Source organism: Mustelus asterias, chromosome 29 (assembly GCF_964213995.1).
Source record: "Mustelus asterias chromosome 29, sMusAst1.hap1.1, whole genome shotgun sequence".
Lineage (NCBI taxonomy): Eukaryota > Metazoa > Chordata > Chondrichthyes > Carcharhiniformes > Triakidae > Mustelus > Mustelus asterias.
This window is the reverse complement of record NC_135829.1, coordinates 3786615-3811379: the sequence shown is the minus strand read 5'-3', so window position 1 is coordinate 3811379 and position 24765 is coordinate 3786615. Positions and strand designations below refer to the sequence as shown.

The 24765-nt window shown below is 50.4% G+C and overlaps 1 protein-coding gene across 1 annotated transcript in view; it reads left to right on the top strand.

The window, feature by feature from the left end:
• serinc4 (serine incorporator 4) overlaps positions 1–24765 on the top strand; it is a 36089-nt gene that overhangs the window by 1292 nt on the left and 10032 nt on the right. Inside the window, exons 2-5 of the mRNA XM_078199977.1 lie at positions 9913–10080; positions 10793–10971; positions 13083–13162; positions 23692–23785. Of these exons, the coding sequence (XP_078056103.1) occupies positions 9994–10080; positions 10793–10971; positions 13083–13162; positions 23692–23785 (440 nt within the window). The 5' untranslated portion in view covers positions 9913–9993. The remainder of the gene's footprint in view (positions 1–9912; positions 10081–10792; positions 10972–13082; positions 13163–23691; positions 23786–24765) is intronic.

The window sequence follows — 24765 nt, the reverse complement described above, 5'->3', positions numbered from 1 at the left end:
CAAGGATTCAACATTTTAAAATAGTTTAGGTGGTTAAACTGAAGGGGAATAAAGGCTACAAGAGCAGGTCAGAGGCTGGGAATTCTGAAATGCATAACTCTCATCCTGACTCCACGAAGCCTGTCCACCATCAACAAGTCCCAAGTCAGGAGTATGATCGGATACTCCCCACTTACATGGATAGTGCAGATCCAACAACACTGAAGAAGCTTGACATCATCCAGGACAAAGCAGCCCACTTGATTGCTACTCCATTCACAAACATTCACTCCCTCCACCACCGACCAACAGAGGCAGCAGTGTATACCATCTACAAGATGCACTGCAGGAATGTATCAAGGTTCCTTCAGCAGCATCTTCCAAACACGTGACCACTACCAAAAAGTTAAAATATATAGTTTTGATTTGATTTATTATTGATATACAGTGAAAAGTGTTTCTGGTGCTATACAGACAAAGTCTACCATACATAAGGAAAATAGAAGGTGCAGAATGTAGTGTTACAGTCATAGCTAAGGTGTAGAGATAGATAAACTAAAAATAGACCTAAGGTAGGTCTATTCAAAAGTGATGGCAGCAAAGAAGAAGTGTTCAGGAGTTGGTTGGTACATGGCCTCATATCTTTTTCCCAATTGAAGAAGGTGGAAGAGTATTTCTGGGGTGCGTTGATTATGCTGGCTGCTTTTTCGAAGCAGCGGGAAGTGTAGACTGTGTGAATGGATGGGAGGCTGGTTTGTGTGATGGACTGGGCTATATTCACAACCCTTTATGGTTTCTTGCAATCTTGGGCAGAGCAGGAGCCATACCAAGCTGTGATACAACCAGAAAGAATGCTTTCTATGGTGCATCTGTAAAGGTTATGGAGTGATATGCCAAATTTCCTTAGCCTCCAGAGAAAGTAGAGGTGTTGGTGGGCTTTCTTAACTATTTTGTTGGTGTGGAGGAACCAGGACAGGCTGTTGGTGATCTGGACACCTAAAAACTTGAAGCTCTTAACCATTTCCACTTCATCCCCATTGATGTAGACAGGGGCATGTTCTCCACTATGTTTCCTGAAGTCAATAACTATCTCCTTCGTTTTATGACATTGAGGGACAGATTATTGTCATCGCACCAGTTCACCAGATTCTCCCTCTCTCTCCTGTACACTCTGCCTCATCATTGTTTGAGATCTGACCCACTGCAGTGGTGTAATTATGTAGTGCTTTCTCCAACCATCAGACATCTCAGAGCACTTCACACCCAATGAAGTAGTTTTGAAGGTGCAATCAATGTTGTAGGAATCACAGTAAGAAGTCTCACAACACCAGGTTAAAGTCCAACAGGTTTATTTGGTAGCAAATACCATTAGCTTTCGGAGCGCTGCTCCTTCGTCAGATGGAGTGGATATCTGCTCTCAAACAGTGCAAACAGACACAGAAATCAAGTTACAGAATACTGATTAGAATGCGAATCTCTACAGCCAGCCAGGTCTTAAAGGTACAGATAATGTGGGTGGAGGGAGCATTAAACACAGGTTAAAGAGATGTGTATTGTCTCCAGACAGAACAGCTAGCGAGATTCTACAAGTCCAGGAGGCAAGCTGTGGGGGTTACTGATAATGTGACATAAATCCAACATCCCGGTTTAGGCCGTCCTCATGTGTGCGGAACTTGGCTATCAGCTTCTGCTCAGCGACTCTGCGCTGTCGTGTGTCGTGAAGGCCGCCTTGGAGAACGCTTACCTGAAGATCCAAGGCTGAATGCCCGTGACTGCTGAAGTGTTCCCCCACAGGAAGAGAACAGTCTTGCCTGGTGATTGTCGAGCGGTGTTCATTCATCCGTTGTCGGAGCGTCTGCATGGTTTGCAGAGATTTGCATTCTAATTAGTATTCTGTAACTTGATTTCTGTGTCTGTTTGCACTGTTGGAGAACAAAGATCCACTCCATCTGACGAAGGAGCAGCGCTCCGAAAGCTTATGGTATTTGCTACCAAATAAACCTGTTGGACTTTAACCTGGTGTTGTGAGACTTCTTACTGTGCTTACCCCAGTCCAACGCCGGCATCTCCACATCATGACTGCCATCGACGTAGGAATCATAGCAGCCAAATACGATAATGAGCAGGTCATTTGTTTTTTGTGATGTTGATTTGAGGGATAAATATTGGCCAGGACACTGGGAGAATCCCATCTCTTTGAAATAGTGCCCTGGCATCTTTTACATCTGCAGAAGCTGGAATATATGAGTCTTAGTTGAATGTCTCATACAGAAGGTGGCAGCTCTGATAGTGCAGAGCTCTCTCTGCACTGCACTAGAGTTTTTGTGCTCAAGCCCTGGAATGCCATTTGAATCCAAAACCTTAAAACTCAGCTGAGAGTGTGACTGACTGGGCCACGGCTGATATATCTGCAAGAACGAGGCCAGCAGCTGAATGGGAATACCACTGCTTATAGACTTAAACTCCTCTTCAAAAACAGTTAGCAACACAGGTTTACGTGCTTGTACTTGGGCTGCCAGTCCTTGAACCTCCAGAGCCCCTCTGGAAAGAGAGAGAGACCTATTTCTCTCAGTAGATCCCAAACAGCAGCCTCCAGAGAGAGACTCCTATTGCTTCTTTTAAAACCCGGCAGTAACTGTCTGCTTTTCCTTGCAAACTTAGCTCCTCCCCTTAAGCACATGACTCTGTCAATCGACTTTATCAAAACCCGCCTCTGAATCCCCAGGGGGAAAAAAACCAAATAAACAAAAATGCATTAACTCAGATTAGAACAAACACATCCCCAGCTGAAACCAATCATTAGCTTACATTCTCAGCATGCAAGTTGTCTGATTAGCAGAAAAATTGACACCGTGTAAAACAGCTGAATTCCAAACATACCCCATTACAGGAAAGATGATATGAATATATCTCATAAAAGGCACAGTATCATGACCATAGAAACCCTACAGTGCGGAAGGAGGCCATTCAGCCCATCAAGTCCGCACCAACAACAAATCCCCGCACATTTACCCCACTAATGGGGTGGGGCGTGGTGTGGGGTGGGGGGGGGGGGGGTTGAGTGGGGGGTGAGGTGGGGGGGGGGGGGGAGTGGGGTGGGGGGGTTGGGTGGGGGGAGGGGGTGCGGAGGGTGGGGTGGGGGAGGTTGGGTGGGTGGGGTGGGGGGTGGGGAGGGAGGAGGGGGTTGGGGGGGGGGGGGCACAATGTGATTTCAGAATCAATTTCTGTGGTTTCTATTGGACGGCCGACATGTCATTGCTGGGCTGAAGGTTGTCCCGGGTTCTATTTCTGTACAATAAGAGGGTTTAAAGAGCCTCAAAGGATTTGCATTTAATCTCTTCTTTAGTGCTGGTTCGGCACAGTTTGACATTCCGACTGGAAGATCAGTCTCTGTCCACATCTCATCCTCCGGAGTACAAACCCCCCCTCGGCCTTTTCCATCGAGAGTTGCTACTGGAGTTGGTGTAATTTTGGCAGCTTGTGGTTTTTCTGTGGTGCTTCACTGCAGCATGGTGTTGAGATTGCCAAGGCTGCGCGGCCTGTTACAGAGGAGCCAAGGACTAACCCGGGGTGCATTCGACTTGTGGGTGCCCTGATCTCGGAGCTCTCCAGCTTTTGGGGGAATGTGTGAACGCAGTCTCCGAGCACAGGTAAGCGACCGGCTTGGAGAGGAACGCATATTCTGACCAGGCGGCTAACTGAGGAGTCCACAGAGAGGGGCAGCGGCGGGAGGGCGGACAATGCAAAAGTAGCAGTATCGGCTCGGAGGCCAATGGATGTGAACAGAGCAACAGCCTTCAGAAAGGAATAGAATCAGAGAGGGGGCTGGTTACAAACAATGAGGGAAGAGGTAGCCTATGGAGGGAAGGGGAAGATAGAATGAGGAGGTTTGTGAGGAGTTGGATTGGAAACGGTGAGAATGAAAGTTAACATGCAGGAAGGGGCGCATGCTTCCCTCAGAACCAGCCAGTCAAATAGCAACCAGCACCATTGATCCTTGGGTATGAGTGGGAATCCAGACTGAATCTCCCAAATGTTCAGGGTAGAGGCCAGCACTGACCCAATTGATGGGCTGGGCCATTTTCTGAGAGGTTTAGTATCGCACTGGGTCAGCGCTGAGGGAGTGCCGCACTGTCAGAGGGTCAGTGCTGAGGGAGTGCCGCACTGTCAGGGTCAGTGCTGAGGGAGTGCCGCACTGTCAGAGGGTCAGTGCTGAGGGAGTGCCGCACTGTCAGAGGGTCAGTGCTGAGGGAGTGCCGCACTGTCAGAGGGTCAGTACTGAGGGAGTGCCGCACTGTCAGAGGGTCAGCGCTGAGGGAGTGCCGCACTGTCAGAGGGTCAGTGCTGAGGGAGTGCCACACTATCAGAGGGTCAGTGCTGAGGGAGTGCCGCACTGTCAGAGGGTCAGTGCTGAGGGAGTGCCGCACTGTCAGAGGGTCAGTGCTGAGGGAGTGCCGCACTGTCAGAGGGTCGGTGCTGAGGGAGTGCTGCACTGTCAGAGGGTCATTGCTGAGGGAGTGCCACACTGTCAGAGGGTCAGTGCTGAGGGAGTGCCGCACTGTCAGAGGGTCAGTGCTGAGGGAGTGCCACACTGTCAGAGGGTCAGTGCTGAGGGAGTGCCGCACTGTCAGAGGGTCAGTGCTGAGGGAGTGCCGCACTGTCAGAGGGTCAGTGCTGAGGGAGTGCCGCACTGTCAGAGGGTCGGTGCTGAGGGAGTGCCGCACTGTCAGAGGGTCAGTGCTGAGGGAGTGCCGCACTGTCAGAGGGTCGGTGCTGAGGGAGTGCTGCACTGTCAGAGGGGTGTGAGGCAGCACTTTCTCACAATGGGGATTGCATTTCAAGAAATAATTAATTGGCAGTAAAGCACTTTTGCGTGAGCCTTAGTTGTGAAAAGTGCTACACAAATACAAGTTTCTTATTTATCTGTATCCCAGTGAGGGTCAGCACCTTCAGGAACTGTATCCCAGTGAGTGTCAGCACCTTCAGGAACTGTATCCCAGTGAGAGTCAGCACCTTCAGGAACTGTATCCCAGTGAGAGTCAGCACCTTCAGGAACTGTATCCCAGTGAGAGTCAGCACCTTCAGGAACTGTATCCCAGTGAGAGTCAGCACCTTCAGGAACTGTATCCCAGTGAGAGTCAGCACCTTCAGGAACTGTATCCCAGTGAGAGTCAGCACCTTCAGGAACTGTCCTCCAGTGAGAATCAGCACCTTCAGGAACTGTATCCCAGTGAGAGTCAGCACCTTCAGGAACTGTGTCCCAGTGAAAGTCAGCACCCTCAGGAACTGTATCCCAGTGAGAGTCAGCACCTTCAGGAACTGTATCCCAGTGAGAGTCGGCACCTTCAGGAACTGTATCCCAGTGAGTGTCAGCACCTTCAAGAACTGTGTCCCAGTGAGAGTCAGCACCTTCAGGAACTGTATCCCAGTGAGAGTCAGCACCTTCAGGAACTGTATCCCAGTGAGAGTCAGCACCTTCAGGAACTGTATCCCAGTGAGAGTCAGCACCTTCAGGAACTGTATCCCAGTGAGAGTCAGCACCTTCAGGAACTGTATCCCAGTGAGAGTCAGCACCTTCAGGAACTGTCCCCCAGTGAGAATCATCACCTTCAGGAACTGTCCCCCAGTGAGAATCATCACCTTCAGGAACTGTATCCCAGTGAGAGTCAGCACCTTCAGGAACAGTATCCCAGTGAGAGTCAGCACCTTCAGGAACTGTATCCCAGTGAGAGTCAGCATCTTCAGGAACAGTATCCCAGTGAGAATCATCACCTTCAGGAACTGTATCCCAGTGAGAGTCAGCACCTTCAGGAACTGTATCCCAGTGAGAGTCAGCACCTTCAGGAACTGTCCCCCAGTGAGAGTCAGCACCTTCAGGAACTGTATCCCAGTGAGAGTCAGCACCTTCAGGAACTGTATCCCAGTGAGAGTCAGCACCTTCAGGAACTGTCCTCCAGTGAGAGTCAACACCTTCAGGAACTGTATCCCAGTGAGAGTCAGCACCTTCAGGAACTGTGTCCCAGTGAGAGTCAGCGCCTTCAGGAACTGTCCCCCCAGTGAGAGTCAGCACCTTCAGGAACTGTATCCCAGTGAGAGTCAGCACCTTCAGGAACTGTATCCCAGTGCGAGTCAGCACCTTCAGGAACTGTATCCCAGTGAGAGTCAGCACCTTCAGGAACTGTATCCCAGTGAGAGTCAGCACCTTCAGGAACTGTATCCCAGTGAGAGTCAGCACCTTCAGGAACTGTATCCCAGTGAGAGTCAGCACCTTCAGGAACTGTATCCCAGTGAGAGTCAGCACCTTCAGGAACTGTATCCCAGTGCGAGTCAGCACCTTCAGGAACTGTATCCCAGTGCGAGTCAGCACCTTCAGGAACTGTATCCCAGTGAGAGTCAGCACCTTCAGGAACTGTATCCCAGTGAGAGTCAGCACCTTCATGGAACAAGAAAGTGAGGGATTGAATTATGTGAATCTTTCTCAGTTTGGCCTGAAGCAACCCCTGCAGCACAGGTTAAAATTGGATTAACTTTAATCCAGTGTAATCTGTGCGTTTTCCGCTCCAGCGCATGAGAATTTCCTGTTTGGAACAGCTCCTTTAATCTCCTTGAGTTTACAGAGAAAGCACCTTGGATTGTCGTGACATCACGGGTATCTGAGAGTTCCTGACTGGCTCACTTGTTAAACTCTTCCCGAGGTATTGAGTGAACCAGTCTGTGGCCTTTGGCCCCGGCTCAGAGAGGGTGTCCCTGATTTCTGAGTGGGCCGGTACATTTTCCCAGGACAATCCAGCACACGGTACCAGCCCATCACTGTCTGGCAAAGAGGAAGGGACAGGTTCACCCCTTCACCCCGTTCTACATTAGAAGTGGGAATGAGGCGTTGAGTCCAGCTGCTCAGGGCCCCGTGTGAAATTGGAAGCAAGGTCCTGCAGACGCTGGAAATCTGAAATAAAAACAGAAAATGGTGCAAATACCTCGCAGCACTGGGAGCGGCTGTGGAGAGAGAAGCAGAGTTAATGTTTCGAGTCTGTGTGACTCTTCCTCAGAAGCATTGGCCGAGTCTCAGTCCAGTGGGCTTGCTCTCAAACCTGAGATATATCCCGCACTGAGGATTATGTGGGGAACACAAAGTCACAACTGGGCCAGGGACTGGAGATTGCAAAAGGCAGAGGCTGAGGTCAGTGTAGAGGGATGGTTGAGGACTCTGGGTCTGTACTCGTTGGAGTTTAGAAGGATGAGGGGGGATCTTATTGAAACTTACAGGACACTGCGAGGCCTGGATAGAGTGGACGTGGAGAGGATGTTTCCACTAGTAGGAAAAACTAGCACAATCTCAGGCTAAAGGGACGATCCTTTAAAACAGAGATGAGGAGGAATTTCTTCAGCCAGAGAGTGGTGAATCTGTGGAACTCTTTGCCGCAGAAGGCTGTGGAGGCCAGGTCACTGAGTGTCTTTAAGACAGAGATAGATAGGTTCTTGATTAATAAGGGGATCAGGGGTTATGGGGAAAAGGCAGGAGAATGGGGATGAGAAAAATATCAGCCATGATTGAATGGCGGAGCAGACTCGATGGGCCGAGTGGCCCAATTCTGCTCCTATGTCTTATGGTCTTATGATCTTTACTCTGTATCTAACCCCGTGCTGTACCTGTCCTGGGAGTGTTTGATGGGGACAGTGTAGAGGGAGCTTTACTCTGTATCTAACCCCGTTCTGTACCTGTCCTGGGAGTGTTTAATGGGGGACAGTGTAGAGGGAGCTTTACTCTGTATCTAACCCCGTGCTGTACCTGTCCTGGGAGTATTTGATGGGGACAGTGTAGAGGGAGCTTTACTCTGTATCTAACCCCGTGCTGTACCTGTCCTGGGAGTGTTTGATGGGTATAGATAGGGTGAACAGTGGGAAGCTTTTTCCCACGTCGGAGGTGACGATCACGAGGGGTCACAGGCTCAAGGTGAGAGGGGCGAGGTATAAATCAGATATCAGAGGGGCGTTTTTTACACAGAGGGTGGTGGGGGCCTGGAATGCGCTGCCAAGTAGGGTGGTGGAGGCAGGCACGCTGACATCGTTTAAGACTTACCTGGATAGTCTCATGAGCAGTCTGGGAATGGAGGGATACAAACGAATGGTCTAGTTGGACCAAGGAGCGGCACAGGCTTGGAGGGCCGAAGGGCCTGTTTCCTGTGCTGTACTGTTCTTTGTTCTTTGGAAGTGTTTGATGGGGGCAGTGTAGAGGGAGCTTTACTCTGTATCTAACGCTGTGCTGTACCTGTCCTGGGAGTGTTTGATGGGGGACAGTGTAGAGGGAGCTTTACTCTGTATCTAACCCCGTGCTGTACCTGTCCTGGGAGTGTTTGATGGGGACAGTGTAGAGGGGGCTTTACTCTGTATCTAACCCCGTGCTGTACCTGTCCTGGGAGTGTTTGATGGGGGACAGTGTAGAGGAAGCTTTACTCTGTATCTAACCCCGTGCTGTACCTGTCCTGGGAGTGTTTGATGGGGGACAGTGCAGAGGGAGCTTTACTCTGTATCTAACCCCATGCTGTACCTGTCCTGGGAGTGTTTGATGGGGGACAGTGTAGAGGAAGCTTTACTCTGTATCTAACCCCGTGCTGTACCTGTCCTGGGAGTGTTTGATGAGCACAGTAAGAGTTTTAACAACACCAGGTTAAAGTCCAACAGGTTTATTTGGTAGCAAATACCATAAGCTTTCGGAGCGCTGCTCCTTCGTCAGATGGAGTGGAAATGTGCTCTCAAACAGTGCACAGAGACACAAAATCAACTTTAACCTGGTGTTGTTAAAACTCTTACTGTGCTCATCAAACACTCCCAGGACAGGTACAACACAGGGTTAGATACAGAGTAAAGCTCCCTCTACACTGTCCCCATCAAACACTCCCAGGACAGGTACAACACAGGGTTAGATACAGAGTAAAGCTCCCTCTACACTGTCCCCCATCAAACACTCCCAGGACAGGTACAGCACGGGGTTAGATACAGAGTAAAGCTCCCTCTACACAGTCCCCATCAAACACTCCCAGGACAGGTACAACACAGGGTTAGATACAGAGTAAAGCTCCCTCTACACTGTCCCCCATCAAACACTCCCAGGACAGGTACAGCACGGGGTTAGATACAGAGTAAAGCTCCCTCTACACTGTCCCCATCAAACACTCCCAGGACAGGTACAGCACGGCGTTAGATACAGAGTAAAGCTCCCTCTACACTGTCCCCATCAAACACACCCAGGACAGGTACAGCACGGGGTTAGATACAGAGTAAAGCTCCCTCTACACTGTTCCCATCAAACACTCCCAGGACAGGTACAGCACGGGGTTAGATACAGAGTAAAGCTCCCTCTACACTGTCCCCATCAAACACTCCCAGGACAGGTACAGCACGGGGTTAGATACAGAGTAAAGCACCCTCTACACTGTCCCCCATCAAACACTCCCAGGACAGGTACAGCACGGGGTTAGATACAGAGTAAAGCTCCCTCTACACTGTCCCCATCAAACACTCCCAGGACAGGTACAGCACGGGGTTAGATACAGAGTAAAGCTCCCTCTACACTGTTCCCATCAAACACTCCCAGGGCAGGTACAGCATGGGGTTAGATACAGAGTAAAGCTCCCTCTACCAAATAAACCTGTTGGACTTTTTAACCTGGTGTTGTTAAAACTCTTACTGTGTTCACCCCAGTCCAACGCCGGCATCTCCACAACAGTGTTTGATGGGGACAGGGTTCAGTTGAAGTGGAAAGTGTTTCACTCTCCGGTTCTGACAGTGCTGATTTTGGTGAACAGACACTGAAATGAGGGTGGACGTGTGGAGAGTTCAGCACAGGCTGTAAGTTCTCGGTTTTGTTCTCTGCTTTCTGCTTGTTTATATCACGTTACCGCGTGTAACCAGCTGTCTCATCTCTCCCTGTGATAGATCTGCTGCTGCTGTGGGCCCTCGCCGTGCTCCCTCTGCTGTCCTTTTCTTCCAGGGATTAAAGTGTCGTCTGGGAGCCGGATGATGTACACTTTGTATCACATTGTGAGTTCAACAAGCTGCTGTCTCCTGCTCTCCAGAACAGTCACAGAGTCAGTTAGGGAGAGTGTAAGTACTTCCTCTGCACCCACCTCCTTGTCCTGAACCTCCTCTAACACCGTCTCCTCCTCTCTCCGTGCCTCGCCTCTCTCTGGAACCCCCTCCAGCCCTGCAACTCTCAGAGATATCTCAAATGTCACATATCCCCAATTCCTATTGTCCCCTCATTCAGGGAGAGTGTCCATGGGGATGTGGGAGGGGGTTAAATGGGTGGGTAGAGTCATTTTTATAAAACGTTTATTTATTAGTCACAAGTAAGGCTTACATTAACACTGCAATGAAGTTACTGTGAAAATCCCCTAGTCGCCACAGCCCGGCGCCTGTTCGGGTAACACTGAGGGAGAATTTAGCACGGCCAATGCACCCCTAACCAGCACGTCTTAGGGAATGTGGGAGGAAACCCACGCAGACACGGGGAGAACGTGCAGACTCCGCACAGACGGTGACCCAAGCCCGGGAACCGAACCCGGGTCCCTGGCACTGTGAGGCAGCAGTGCTAACCACTGTGCCACCGTGCCCACCCTGTGATAGGGGGGAGTGTATGTGGGGCTCTGGGAGGATCAGGAAGATGGGCTGAATGGCCTCACTCTGCTATCTCCCATTCCCGAGCTGATGTCTCAGTGTCAGTGTTGGTCGGGACGCTGTGGTGTACATATATCCTGTGTGGATTTGGTCTCGGTTCCCAGTCTCTTCACAAAAGCTTTGATTCTTTCTGTTTCAGGTGCCTTTCTTCCGAGTATTTTGTGAACAGCTCCAGCCAGGCTTCGACTGTGACATGTTAATCGGATACTCAGCCGTGTATAGAGTCTGTTTCGGAACAGCCTGCTTCTACCTGTTACTGTGTGTGCTCCTCTTCAACGTCAAGTCCAGTCGTGATTTCAGAGCGATGGTCCACAATGGGTAACTGGCCTAACACAATTTGTCTCTGTGAGAGAGAAAGAAAGGGTAGACTCTGAGTCACCAGCCAGCCAAATGCAGTGTTTCTGTGTCACAGTGTCTCTCAGTCACTGTGTCGCCGTGTCTCTCAGTCGCCGTGTCTCTCAGTCACCGTGTCTCTCAGTCGCCGTGTCTCTCAGTCACCGTGTCTCTCAGTCACCGTGTCTCTCAGTCGCCGTGTCTCTCAGTCGCCGTGTCTCTCAGTCACCGTGTCTCTCAGTCACCGTGTCTCTCAGTCACCGTGTCTCTCAGTTTCTCAGTCGCCGTGTCTCTCAGTCGCCGTGTCTCTCAGTCGCCGTGTCTCTCAGTCGCCGTGTCTCTCAGTCGCCGTGTCTCTCAGTCGCCGTGTCTCTCAGTCTCTCAGTCGCAGTGTCTCTCAGTCTCTCAGTCGCCGTGTCTCTCAGTCGCCGTGTCTCTCAGTCGCCGTGTCTCTCAGTCACCGTGTCTCTCAGTCGCCGTGTCTCTCAGTCTCTCAGTCGCTGTGTCTCTCAGTCGCCGTGTCTCTCAGTCGCCGTGTCTCTCAGTCGCAGTGTCTCTCAGTCGCCGTGTCTCTCAGTCGCAGTGTCTCTCAGTCGCCGTGTCTCTCAGTCGCCGTGTCTCTCAGTCGCCGTGTCTCTCAGTCACCGTGTCTCTCAGTCGCCGTGTCTCTCAGTCACCGTGTCTCTCAGTCACCGTGTCTCTCAGTCACCGTGTCTCTCAGTCGCCGTGTCTCTCAGTCACCGTGTCTCTCAGTCACCGTGTCTCTCAGTCGCCGTGTCTCTCAGTCACCGTGTCTCTCAGTCACCATGTCTCTCAGTCGCCGTGTCTCTCAGTCACCGTGTCTCTCAGTCACCGTGTCTCTCAGTCGCTGTGTCTCTCGGTCGCCGTGTCTCTCAGTCGCCGTGTCTCTCAGTCGCCGTGTCTCTCAGTCGCCGTGTCTCTCAGTCGCCGTGTCTCTCAGTCGCCGTGTCTCTCAGTCTCTCAGTCACCGTGTCTCTCAGTCGCCGTGTCTCTCAGTCGCCGTGTCTCTCAGTCTCTCAGTCACCGTGTCTCTCAGTCGCCGTGTCTCTCAGTCGCCGTGTCTCTCAGACGCCGTGTCTCTCAGTCGCCGTGTCTCTCAGTCGCCGTGTCTCTCGGTCGCCGTGTCTCTCAGTCGCCATGTCTCTCAGTCGCCGTGTCTCTCAGTCGCCGTGTCTCTCAGTCTCTCAGTCACCGTGTCTCTCAGTCGCAGTGTCTCTCAGTCGCAGTGTCTCTCAGTAGACGTGTCTCTCAGTCGCCGTGTCTCTCAGTCGCCGCGTCTCTCAGTCGCCGTGTCTCTCAGTCGCCGTGTCTCTCAGTCGCCGTGTCTCTCAGTCGCCGTGTCTCTCAGTCGCCGTGTCTCTCAGTCACCGTGTCTCTCAGTCTCTCAGTCGCCGTGTCTCTCAGTCGCCGCGTCTCTCAGTCGCCGCGTCTCTCAGTCGCCGTGTCTCTCAGTCGCCGTGTCTCTCAGTCTCTCAGTCGCAGTGTCTCTCAGTCGCCGTGTCTCTCAGTCGCTGTGTCTCTCAGTCGCCGTGTCTCTCAGTCACCGTGTCTCTCAGTCGCCGTGTCTCTCAGTCGCCGTGTCTCTCAGTCGCCGTGTCTCTCAGTCGCCGTGTCTCTCAGTCTCTCAGTCGCAGTGTCTCTCAGTCGCCGTGTCTCTCAGTCGCTGTGTCTCTCAGTCGCCGTGTCTCTCAGTCGCCGCGTCTCTCAGTCGCCGTGTCTCTCAGTCGCCGTGTCTCTCAGTCGCCGTGTCTCTCAGTCGCCGTGTCTCTCAGTCACCGTGTCTCTCAGTCGCCGTGTCTCTCAGTCGCCGCGTCTCTCAGTCGCCGTGTCTCTCAGTCGCCGTGTCGCTCAGTCGCCGTGTCTCTCAGTTTCTCAGTCGCAGTGTCTCTCAGTCGCCGTGTCTCTCAGTCGCTGTGTCTCTCAGTCGCCGTGTCTCTCAGTCACCGTGTCTCTCAGTCGCCGTGTCTCTCAGTCGCCGTGTCTCTCAGTCGCCGTGTCTCTCAGTCGCCGTGTCTCTCAGTCGCCGTGTCTCTCAGTCGCCGTGTCTCTCAGTCACTCTGCTGTCTCTGTTGCAGGTTCTGGTTTTTGAAGTTCTTGATCCTTGTCGGGATTTCCGCTGCAGCCTTTTTTATTCCGGATGAGTCCTTCCTGCACGGTGAGTGACAGAGCGGGAATTTTGACAACTCCCCTCCACATCCCCAATAACACCGTGGGTTAGTGCTGGGATTCCGGAGGCCTCTGGCAGCCTCCACTGCCTGACCCCAGTGACTCTACTTCACGTATGGCAGGGAGACAGTGAGTGACAACATGCTATTCAACCCTGGGGTGCAGCCCCAACTGATCCGTCCTGCACCTGATACCAAACAAATACACGCACGCACGCGCTCACACACACGCACACACACACACACACAGCACGACACGGTGGCACAATGGTTAGCACGGCTGCCTCACAGCTCCAGGACCCGGGTTCGATTCCCGACTTGGGTCACTGTCTGTGTGGAGTCTGCACGTTCTCCCCGTGTCTGCGTGGGTTTCCTCCGGGAGCTCCAGTTTCCTCCCACACGCCAAAGGTTAGGTTGATTGGCCGTGATAAATTGCCCCTTAGTGTCAGGGGGATCAGCAGGGTAAATGTGTGGGGTTATGGGAATAGGGCCTGGATGGGATTGTGGTCGGTACAGGCTTGATGGGCCGAATGGCCTCCTCCTTCTATATTGTGAGGATTCGGCATCACTGGATAGTGATCAGCAAGAGGAATTTTCACTGATTCCTCCCTCCCTGAGCTCAGGGATATTTTACCCTGTGTGGGAGCGGTTAACTCAGAGCAGGAACAGAAGACTGGAGCTCATAACCACCCCACAGGTGGGGAAGAGGTTAAATGTTGCACAAATTCAAACTTCCCTGTTTCCTGCTTCAATTCCCCCACCAGAACATTGGCTCAGGCCTGGCCGTGTCCCAGTTATCACAGAGTCATGGACTGGTACAATGCAGAAAGTGGCCATTGGGCCCATCAACTCTGCACCAGCCCTTCACTGGAAGGATTGTGAAATTTGGAATTCTCTACCCAGAGGCTTGCGGATGCTCCATCACTGAATTTATTTTCAGACTGAGATTTTTGGTCTCTCGGGGAATTAGGGGGTCTGGGGACCGGCCAGTAATGAGCCATGATTGTATTGAAGTGGGACAGAGTTGACGGGCTGAATGGTCCACTCCTCCTATTTCTTATCTTCATGTTCTTATGCGATAGTCCTTCAGTGGTCTACCCATAAGACCATAAGATATAGGAGCAGAATTAGGCCACTCGGCCCATCGAGTCTGCCCCGCCATTCAATCATGGCTGATGTTTTTCTCATCCCCATTCTCCTGCCTTTTCCCCATAACCCCTGAACCCCTTCTTAATCAAGAACCTATCTATCTCTGTCTTAAAGACACTCAATGACCTGGCCTCCACAGCCTTCTGTGGCAAAGAGTTCCACAGATTCACCACCCTCTGGCTGAAGAAATTCCTCCTCATCTCAGTTTTAAAGGAGTGCCCCTTCACTCTGAGGTTGTGCCCTCGAGTTCTAGCCTCTCCCACCAGTGGAAACATCCTCTCCACGTCCACTCTATCCAGGCCTCTCGGTCTTCTGTAAGTTTCAATTAGATCCCCCCTTTGTCCTTCTAAACTCCATTGAATACAGACCCAGACTCCTCAACCATTCCTCATTTGACAAACCCTTCGTTCCTGGATAGGACCCGATAGTCTTCCCCCCCTAACCCTATCTAAGGTCTGTATATCTCTGCCTCCCTCATTCCTGGGAGAGACACCGCACCAGTCGTAATGAAGCAGGCGGCAGTTCAGACATTTGAAAGATGTAAAATTGATAAGGGGAGGTTTTGCTCTCTATTTAAAGTTGACTGGGTGAGATACATCCCAGGATACTGAGGGAAATGAGAGTGGACATTGCGGACGCACTGACCATGATTTTCCAGTCTTCCTCAGACTCAGGGAGATGTCAGACGGCTGGAGATTTGCAAATGTCCCACTCCTGTTCCAAAAAGTATGTAAAGATAAACCCAGCAATTGCAGGCCAGTCAGCTTAACTCAGGGGTGGGGAAGCTTCTAGAAACTATAATTCGGAACAAAATTAATGGCCATGTGGACAAATCTGAGTTAATTAATTAGGAAGTCTCACAACACCAGGTTAAAGTCCAACAGGTTTATTTGGTATCACGAGCTTTCGGAGCGCTGCTCCTTCCTCAGGTGAGTGGAGAGTTTCACAAACACGGCATATATAGACAAAGACACAATTGCAAGATAATGGTTGGAAGACTTGCATTCCAAACATTATCTTGCAATTGTGTCTTTGTCTATATATGCTGTGTTTGTGAACCCAACTCTCCACTCACCCGACGAAGGAGCGGCGCTCCGAAAGCTTGTGATTCCAAATAAGCCAGTTGGATTTTAACCTGGTGTTGTGAGACTTCTTACTGTGCCCACCCCAGTCCAACGCCGGCATCTCCGCATCATGGGTTAATTAAGGAAAGTTAGCTTTGATTTGTTAAGGGTAGTTTGTGTTTAATTAACTGTCTGGAGTTTTTTGAAGGGGTAACAGAGAGGTTTGATGAGGGCAATACTGATGATGTGACATGCATGGACTTTCCAAAAGGTGTTTGATGTCATACCACACGACAGACTTGTACAAAGTTATAGCTCAGAGTTTTGTAGTGGAGTTCCCCGGGGATCGATGTTACGACCCCTGCTTTTTCTGATATATATTGATGATCAGGGCACAATTTGCAGTCTGTAAACTTTTGAAGCATTGTGAACTGTGAGGAGGACAGTGTATAACATTCGAAACAACATGGACCTGCTGCGGGAAATTGGCAGACAAGTGACATTCAATGCAGAGAAGTGTGAAGCAATTAGGTTTGGTTGAAGAGAATGCAAAGAACATAGAACATTACAGCGCAGTACAGGCCCTTCGGCCCTCAATGTTGCGCCGACCAGTGAAACCAATCTAAAGCCCATCTAACCTACACTATTCCAACATCATCCATATGTTTATCCAATGACCATTTAAATGCCCTTAATGTTGTCGAGTCCACTACTGCTGCAGGCAGGGCATTCCATGCCCTTACTACTCTCTGAGTGAAGAACCTACCTCTGACATCCGTCCTACATCTATCACCCCTCAATTTAAAGCTATGTCCCCTTGTGCTAGCCATCACCATCCGAGGAAAAAAGCTCTCACTATCCACCCTATCTAATCCTCTGATCATCTTGTATGCTTCTATTAAGTCACCTCTTAACCTTCTCTCTAACGAAAACAGCCTCAAGTCCCTCAGCCTTTCCTCATAAGACCTTCCCACCATACCAGGCAACATCCTAGTAAATCTCCTCTGCACCCTTTCCAATGCTTCCACATCTTTCCTATAATGCGGCGACCAGAACTGTACGCAATACTCCAAGTGCGGCCGCACCAGAGTTTTGTACAGTTGCAACTTGACCTCCTGGCTCCGAAACTCAATCCCTCTACCAATAAAAGCTAACACTCCGTACGCCTTCTTACCCTATCAACCTGGGTGCCAACTTTCAGGGATCTATGCACATGGACAAGGATATTATTAAACTAGAAGAAAGGATATTATTAAACGAGAAAGAGTGCAGAAAAGATTTACTAGGATGCTACTGGGACTTCATGGTTTGAGTTATAAGGAGTGGCTGGATAGACTGGGACTTTTTTCTCTGGAGCGTAGGAGGCTGAGGGGTGACCTTATAGAGGTCTATAAAATAATGAGGGGCATAGACAAGGTAGATAGTCAATATCTTTTCCCAAAGGTAGGGGAGTCTAAAACTAGAGGGCATAGGTTTAAGTTAAGAGGGGAGAGACACAAAAGTGTCCAGACGGGCAATTTTTTCACACAGAGGGTGGTGAGTATCTGGAACGAGCTGCCAGAGTTAGTAGTAGAGGCGGGTACAATTTTGTCTTTTAAAAAGCATGGGTAAGATGGGTATAGAGGGATATGGGCCAAATACGGGCAATTAGGACTAGCTTAGGGGTTAAAAATAGAAGCGGCATGGACAAGTTGGGCCGAAGGGCCTGTTTCCATGCTGTAAACCTCTATGACTCTGATATCAAATAAATGGTACAACTAAAGTTAAAGTTTATTTATTAGTCACAAGTAAGGTTTACATTAACACTGCAATGAAGTTACTGTGAAATTCCCCTAGTCGCCACACTCCGGCGCCTGTTCGGGTCAATGCACCCTAACCAGCACATTTTTCAGACCGTGGGAGGAAACCCACGCAGACACGGGGAGAATGTGCAGACTCCACACAGAGAGTGACCCGAGCCGGGAATCAAACCCGGGTCCCTGGCGCAGTGAGGCAGCAGTGCTAACCCACTGTGTCGCCCATCTACACCTTCACTCTACAGCGGGTGCAGGAACACAGGGACCTGGGTGTCTTTGTGCATAAATCATTGAAGGTGGCAGGGCAGGTTGAGAGAACAGTTAATAAAGCGTAGAGCATCCTAGACTTTACTAACAGAATGCAGGCAAGGGGGTTATAAGGAGGGTCAGCCTCAGATGCAGGATTGCATCCAGTTCTGGGCACCAGACTTTAGGAGAGATGTGAAGGCGTTAGAGACAGAATGCAGAGACCATTCACGAGAATGGTTCTAGGTACGAGGGGCCGCAGTTATAGAGTGGAGACGTTGGGACTGTTTCCCTGGGCTGAGGAGAGATTTGACAGAGATGTACAAAATCATGAGGGGTCTGGACAGAGTAGAGAGGGAGAAATTGTTCCTGTTGGCGGATGGGTTGAGAACCAGACGACGCAGATTGAAGGTAAATGACAAAAGAAGTGACTGCGACGCGAGGAAAGCTCCTCACACGGCGAGTGGCTCGGGTCAGGAATGCACGGCCCCAGAGTGTGGTGGAGGCAGACTGGGAATGGGATCATTATCGGGGTTGGGTGGGGGAGTTGCACTAAGCGATTTGCTCCTACAGAGAGCTAGCATGGACGCAATGGGCCAAATCTTTTAAAAAAAATACTTTTCCAATTCAATCAAATCAAATCCAATTCAGAGTCTCAACAAGTTGAGACATTTCAGATCCAGGCTGACAAGACAGGGCGAGCGACCAAATCACCCTGTCCTGGGCCTGATCTACATGAGCCAAGCTGATTGGAGAAGGGGGAGGTTCCTCCTCCAAGACTTGAGCTCATTTGCATCTTAGCCAAAAGGCCGAGATGCTGCTTTTAAAAATTGCTTCATATGAAACATATGAAGCTTCAGTGTAACCCAATGACCTCAACCAAGTGCGGCCGACCATGGGCTGCCGACCATACTACACTTGATCTTAGCCAAAAGGCTGAGAAGCATGGACGCAATGGGCCAAATGGCCTGCGTCTGTGCTGTAACCTATGATTCGCTTTCCTCCCAGTCCCTGTACCTCTCTCTTCTATTCTGTTACCCTTCATTTCACTGTGAGGATTGCTGACTGCTTTTCTATTAACATCTTCCTGCTTTATGGACAGGTTAGAACCGGGTTGAGAGAGAGTTGATTGAGAGGGAAGATGTTTTGTGTGTTTTTTATCGACAGGTGCAGTGTGTATTAGGTATGTGTAGGAGAAGGTTAATGTGAAGTGTAAACATTGGCATGAACTGGTTGGGCTGAATGGCATCTTTCTGTAGCTATGAAGATGGAGATTGGAATTGAAAGCTGCTGCATTGTCAACACAGTAAGAGTTTTAACAACACCAGGTTAAAGTCCAACAGGTTTATTTGGTAGCAAATACCATTAGCTTTCGGAGCGCTGCTCCTTCGTCAGACGGAGTGGAAATGTGCTCTCAAACAGCACAGAGACACAAAATCAAGTTACAGAATACTGATTAGAATGCGAATCCCTACAACCAGCCAGATCTTAAAGATACAGACAATGTGGGTGGAGGGAGCATTAAGCACAGGTTAAAGAGATGTGTATTCTCTCCAGACAGGACAGCCCACAAGTCCAGGAGCTACCACACGCATTGTCAACTGACAGCCACCAGATGGCAGGAACGCACCACAATCACCATCAGTTCCCAACCCTTTTTCCCCCTCCAAACTCCTCACCCCCACCAGGGCCACACACACACAGCGCAGTCCAGATAAATCAGTACCGTTCTATAATGTCCAACTCCACCTGCCCACACCACCTGACAGCGGCACGGTGGCACAGTGGTTAGCGCTGCTGCTTCACAGCGCCAGGGACCCGGGTTCGATTCCCGACTTGGGTCACTGTCTGTGCGGAGTCTGCACATTCTCCCCGTGTCTGCGTGGGTTTCCTCCGGGCGCTCCGGTTTCCTCCCACAGTCCGAAAGACGTGCTGGTTAGGGTGCATTGGCCGTGCTAAATTCCCCCTCGGTGTACCCGAACAGGCGCCAGAGTGTGGCGACAAGGGGATTTTCACAGTAACTTCATTGCAGTGTTAATGTAAGCCTACTTGTGACACTAATAAATAAACTTTAACATTTTCCTCTCCCCCATTGGAGGTTATTGGTATTGGTGTCAGTGTGGATACTCTCGCTGCTGAGCCAGAAGATTGTGGGTTCAAATCCCACTCCAGAGACTCAGGCGTGTATCCAGGCTGATGTCCCAAGGTCAGAGGTGCCACTTTCAGATGAAGGGTTATAGAATCCCTGCAGTGCAGGAGGAGGCCATTCAGCCCATCGAGTCTGCCCTGACCACAATCCCATCCAGGCCCTATCCCCGTAGCCCCACACATTTACCCCTGACACTAAGGGGTAATTTAGCACGGCCAATCCACCTAACCAGCACATCTTTTGGATTGTGGGAGGAAAACCGGAGCACCCGGAGGAAACCCGCGCAGACACGGGGAGAACGTGCAAACTCCACACAGCCGGTGACCCAAGCCAGGAACTGAACCCGGGTCCCTGGCGCTGTGAGGCAGCAGTGCTAACCTCTGTGCCACCGCGCTCTCTCTAAGGTCCCGTGGAATCATTTCAACAAAGAGTTGTGTCCCGTCCAAAATTTATCCCTCAATCAACATCACAGAAACAGATTAACTGCTCATTATTGCATTGCTGTTTGCGGGAGCTTGCTGTGCACAAAATGGCTGCCACATTCCCCTCATTACAACAGTGACTCCACTCGAAAACACATTGGCTGTGATATACTCTTGGGAGGTTGTGAAAGGTACGAAATAAATGTAAATTATCTTTGAATTTTTGATTTAGTGGATTAGGTGTTGCCGTGATGCCCCCCACAGTCAAATAGCTAGCCGATGCCCACTCTGGAAGAGGAATGGTCCCCAGCGAGGGTGGCTTTCCCCCCGCCCGCAGGGCCTCCAGGAAGGAGCAGGGTCAAAAGGAACCAGAATTCGGAGCTTCCATTTCACAATTGGCTGAAATCAGTTCAAGGTTAAATTCCACTCCAATCTAAGCAGAGATAAGGCTCAAGCCGGGTGCTTTCTGTGGCAGCCCAACCAAGGAATGTTATTGGAAGATTCAGGAAGTCACTGGTGTTTACACACACGGCTGGAGGGAATGTGAGGCAGCTCACACACTGCTGTGGCCCTGCGACCAGGGAGTGCATCACTTCAGCTGGGGCAGGTGGGGGGATAAGAAATTATCAAGGACTTTATTGCTGTACACCCCATTCTCTCCCCATTCCTCTTAAAACACTAGCTTTGGTGGGATGAATGGTTTGCAGAGACACTGAGACAAATGGCCAGTTTAAGCTAGAGGCATCTGCTATTCCACTGCAGAAGCATCAAATCTCCGGCAGCCAATACACTTTCAGTAGGAGACAGGACCCCTGGCAGGTTCCCCCCCACCCCCCCCCCCCCCCCCACCCCACCCAACCCCCCCGTTCTGAATCCAGGAATACGGAGTTGAGAGGGTTGGCTTATGAGGAGAGACTGAGTAGACTGGGGCTATACTCATTGGAATTCAGAAGAATGAGGGGAGATCTTATGGAAACATATAAGATTATGAAGGGAATAGATAAGATAGAAGCAGGGAAGTTGTTTCCACTGGCGGGTGAAATTAGAATGAGGGGACACGGCCTCAAAATAAGGGGGAGCAGATTTGGGATTGAGTTGAGGAGGAACTTCTTCACACAAAGGGTTGTGAATCTGTGGAATTCCCTGCCCAGTGAAGCAGTTGAGGCTACCTCATTGAATGTTTTTAAGGCAAGGATGGATAGATTCTTGAACAGTAAAGGAATTAAGGGTTATGGTGAGCGGGTGGGTAAGTGGAGCTGAGTCCACGAAAAGATCAGCCATGATCTTATTGAATGGCGGAGCAGGCTCGAGGGGCCAGATGGCCTACTCCTGCTCCTAGTTCTTTATACTCAAGATTGTAGCTGTGGCCACAAGGATCTGTGTGGTCTGATATTCGTTGTGTTTGTTAATGACTTTGCTGATGTGATCGAGTGAGTGCGTAGCGGAGATGAGAGGGCAGCACGGTGACACAGTGGTTAGTACCGGTGCCTCACAGCGCCAGGGACCCGGGTTCGATTCCCGGCTTGGAACACTGTCTGTGCGGAGTCTGCACGTTCTCCCCGTGTCTGCGTGGGTTTCCTCCGGGTGCTCCGGTTTCCCCCCACAGTCCAAAGATGTGTGGGTTAGGTGGATTGGCCGTGCTAAATTGCCCCTTAGTGTCAGGGGGATTAGTTAGGGGAAATGGTTGTGGGGATAGAGCCTGGGGGTGGGATTGTGGTCGGTGCAGACTCGATGGGCCGAATGGCCTCTTTCTGCACTGTAGGGATTCAAAAAAGAAATTTGAAAGGGAGGTGAATAGATTGGGTGTGTGGGTGTCATTGTGGCAATGGAATTCAGCACAGGAAATTGCGAGATGAGTTATTTTAAAACCAAAAAGGCAAGAGTTCTGAATGTTTAAATAGTGAAAAGACACAAACTGTGAAAGCCCAGAGATTTCGGGATATGTGTTACACTCACTGCAATGATCAGGTACAAAATCAAAATGTCTGCCACTGTACTCAGGATTCAGTGGGGATTGGAGAGCTGGTTAGACCACATCAGGAGCACTTTGTACAATTGTGCGGAATTCTCCATATATACTAGCCCATAAGTGCGAGACAGATTCACCAGAATGTGACCAAGGCTCCAAGAGTTAGATCCTGCAGATATTTTCCACAAACTGGGCTTAGATTCCCCGGAATGTAAACAGTTAAAGGGTGAAAGGAATGGACAGGGTTAATGGAGAGAGTTTCATTTCTGCTGCCGTCTGGTTTAGGTTTCAAATCAGAGTCATTTGTAACAGTCCTGAGGGGCTGAATGGCCTCCTCCTGTTCCTGTGTTAAGTGGAGGGTGTTTGTACCTAACCCTGTGCTTTACCTGTCCTGGGCGTGTTTGATGGGGACAGTGTAGAGGGAGCTTTACTCTGTATCTAACCCCGTGCTGTACCTGTCCTGGGAGTGTTTGGAGGGGGACAGTGTAGAGGGAGCTTTACTCTGTATCTAACCCCGTGCTGTCCCTGTCCTGGGAGTGTTTGATGTGGACAGTGTAGAGGGAGCTTTACTCTGTATCTAACCCTGTGCTGTACCTGTCCTGGGAGTGTTTGATGGGGACAGTGTAGAGGGAGCTTTACTCTTTATCTAACCCTGTGCTGTACCTGTCCTGGGAGTGTTTGATGGGGGACAGTGTAGAGGGAGCTTTACTCTGTATCTAACCCTGTGCTGTCCCTGTCCTGGGAGTGTTTGATGGGGACAGTGTAGAGGGAGCTTTACTCTGTATCTAACTCCGTGCTGTCCCTGTCCTGGGAGTGTTTGATGGGGGACAGTGTAGAGGGAGCTTTACTCTGTATCTAACCCCGTGCTGTACCTGTCCTGGGAGTGTTTGATGGGGACAGTGTAGAGGGAGCTTTACTCTGTATCTAACCCTGTGCTGTACCTGTCCTGGGAGTGTTTGATGGGGGACAGTGTAGAAGGAGCTTTACTGTGTATCTAACTCCGTGCTGTATCTGCCCTGGGTGTGTTTGATGGGGGACAGTGTAAGGGGGATGGGGATGGGGGAGGGTCTGTGGGTTGAGGGGGCTGTTTGGTGGAACCAGCTCCTGAGGATGGGCTGGTTGCTGAAATGTGATTGGATGAAGACAGATGGAGAAGAACCAATCAGCAAGGAGGATATTTCAATCTACGAGTGAGTGGTTAATCTATGGGACAGATTCCCCTGGGAGACAGTGGAGGAGTTTACATTGATCCATTCAAATGCCAATTAATTAGATGGGTACAGTAAGAAGTCTCATAACACCAGGTTAAAGTCCAACAGGTTTATTTGGAATCACGAGCTTTCGGAGCGCCGCTCCTTCATCAGGTCCATCTAATGAATTAGATGGATTCCTTTCATTTTGGGATACAGGTGGTGAGTAATTTGAGTTGTGCCCTGTGGGGAGTGAAACGTACTCAGAAAGAACAGTTGTCTTTGGACCTCTGGCTCCCCAATCTCTCCAGTACTGGAGGTTTGCCTCACCTCACGTCTGGCTCTGTATCTGAACTCAATGGTGGAGATTGATCACTAACTCCATTATCATTATATCCTGTGACTGTCAGGCGAACAAGATTAATTTTGTTTCTGTCAAGCCACTCTTCATCTGCGGATCTTCATTCTTTTCTAACCAATGTTTCCCTTTTTGATTTGTTCTCCTGTGTGGTTGGGTTGCCGGGTGCCGCACAGTTTGGCGATATGTTGGAGTGACCGGAGCTCTTCTCTTCATCCTGGTCCAGCTCTCCCTCATCACTGTCTTTGCTCACTTCTGGAACAAGAACTGGTGAGTTTATTTCTCAAGATGTGGAGTTGCCGGCGTTGGACGGGGGTGGGCACAGTAAGTAGTCTCACAACACCAGGGTAAAGTCCAACAGGTTTATTTCTCAAAGAATAGGGGCGGCACGGTGGCACAGTGGGTTAGCACTGCTGCCTCACAGCGCCAGGGATCTGGGTTAGACTCCCGGTTTGGGTCACTGTCTGTGTGGAGTTTGCACATTCTCCCCGTGTCTGCGTGGATTTCCTCCGGGTGCTCCGGTTTCCTCCCACACTTAGTTCCCTATTGGAGGGTTTGGCATGTAAGGTGGAGGGTGTTTGTCTGTATCTAACCCCGTGCTATAGCTGTCCTGGGAGTGTTTGATGGGGGACAGTGCAGAGGGAGCTTTACTCTGTATCTAACCCCGTGCTGTACCTATCCTGGGAGTGTTTGATGGGGACAGTGTAGAGGGAGCTTTACTCGGTATCTAACACCGTGCTGTACCTGTCCTGGAAGTGTTTGATGAGGACAGTGTAGAGGGAGCTTTACTCTGTATCTAACCCCGTGCTGTGCCTGTCCTGGGAGTGTTTGATGGGGGACAGTGTAGAGGGAGCTTTACTCTGTATCTAACCCCGTGCTGTCCCTGTCCTGGGAGTGTTTGATGGGGACAGTGTAGAGGGAGCTTTACTCTGTATCTATCCCCGTGCTGTACCTGTCCTGGGAGTGTTTGATGGGGACAGTGTAGAGGGAGCTTTACTCTGTATCTAACCCTGTGCTGTACCTGTCCTGGGAGTGTTTGATGGATCAGTGTAGAGGGAGCTTTACTCTGTATCTAACCCCGTGCTGTGCCTGTCCTGGGAGTGTTTGATGGGGACAGTGTAGAGGGAGCTTTACTCTGTATCTATCCCCGTGCTGTATCTGTCCTGGGAGTGTTTGATGGGGACAGTGTAGAGGGAGCTTTACTCTGTATCTAACCCCGTGCTGTACCTGTCCTGGGAGTGTTTGATGGG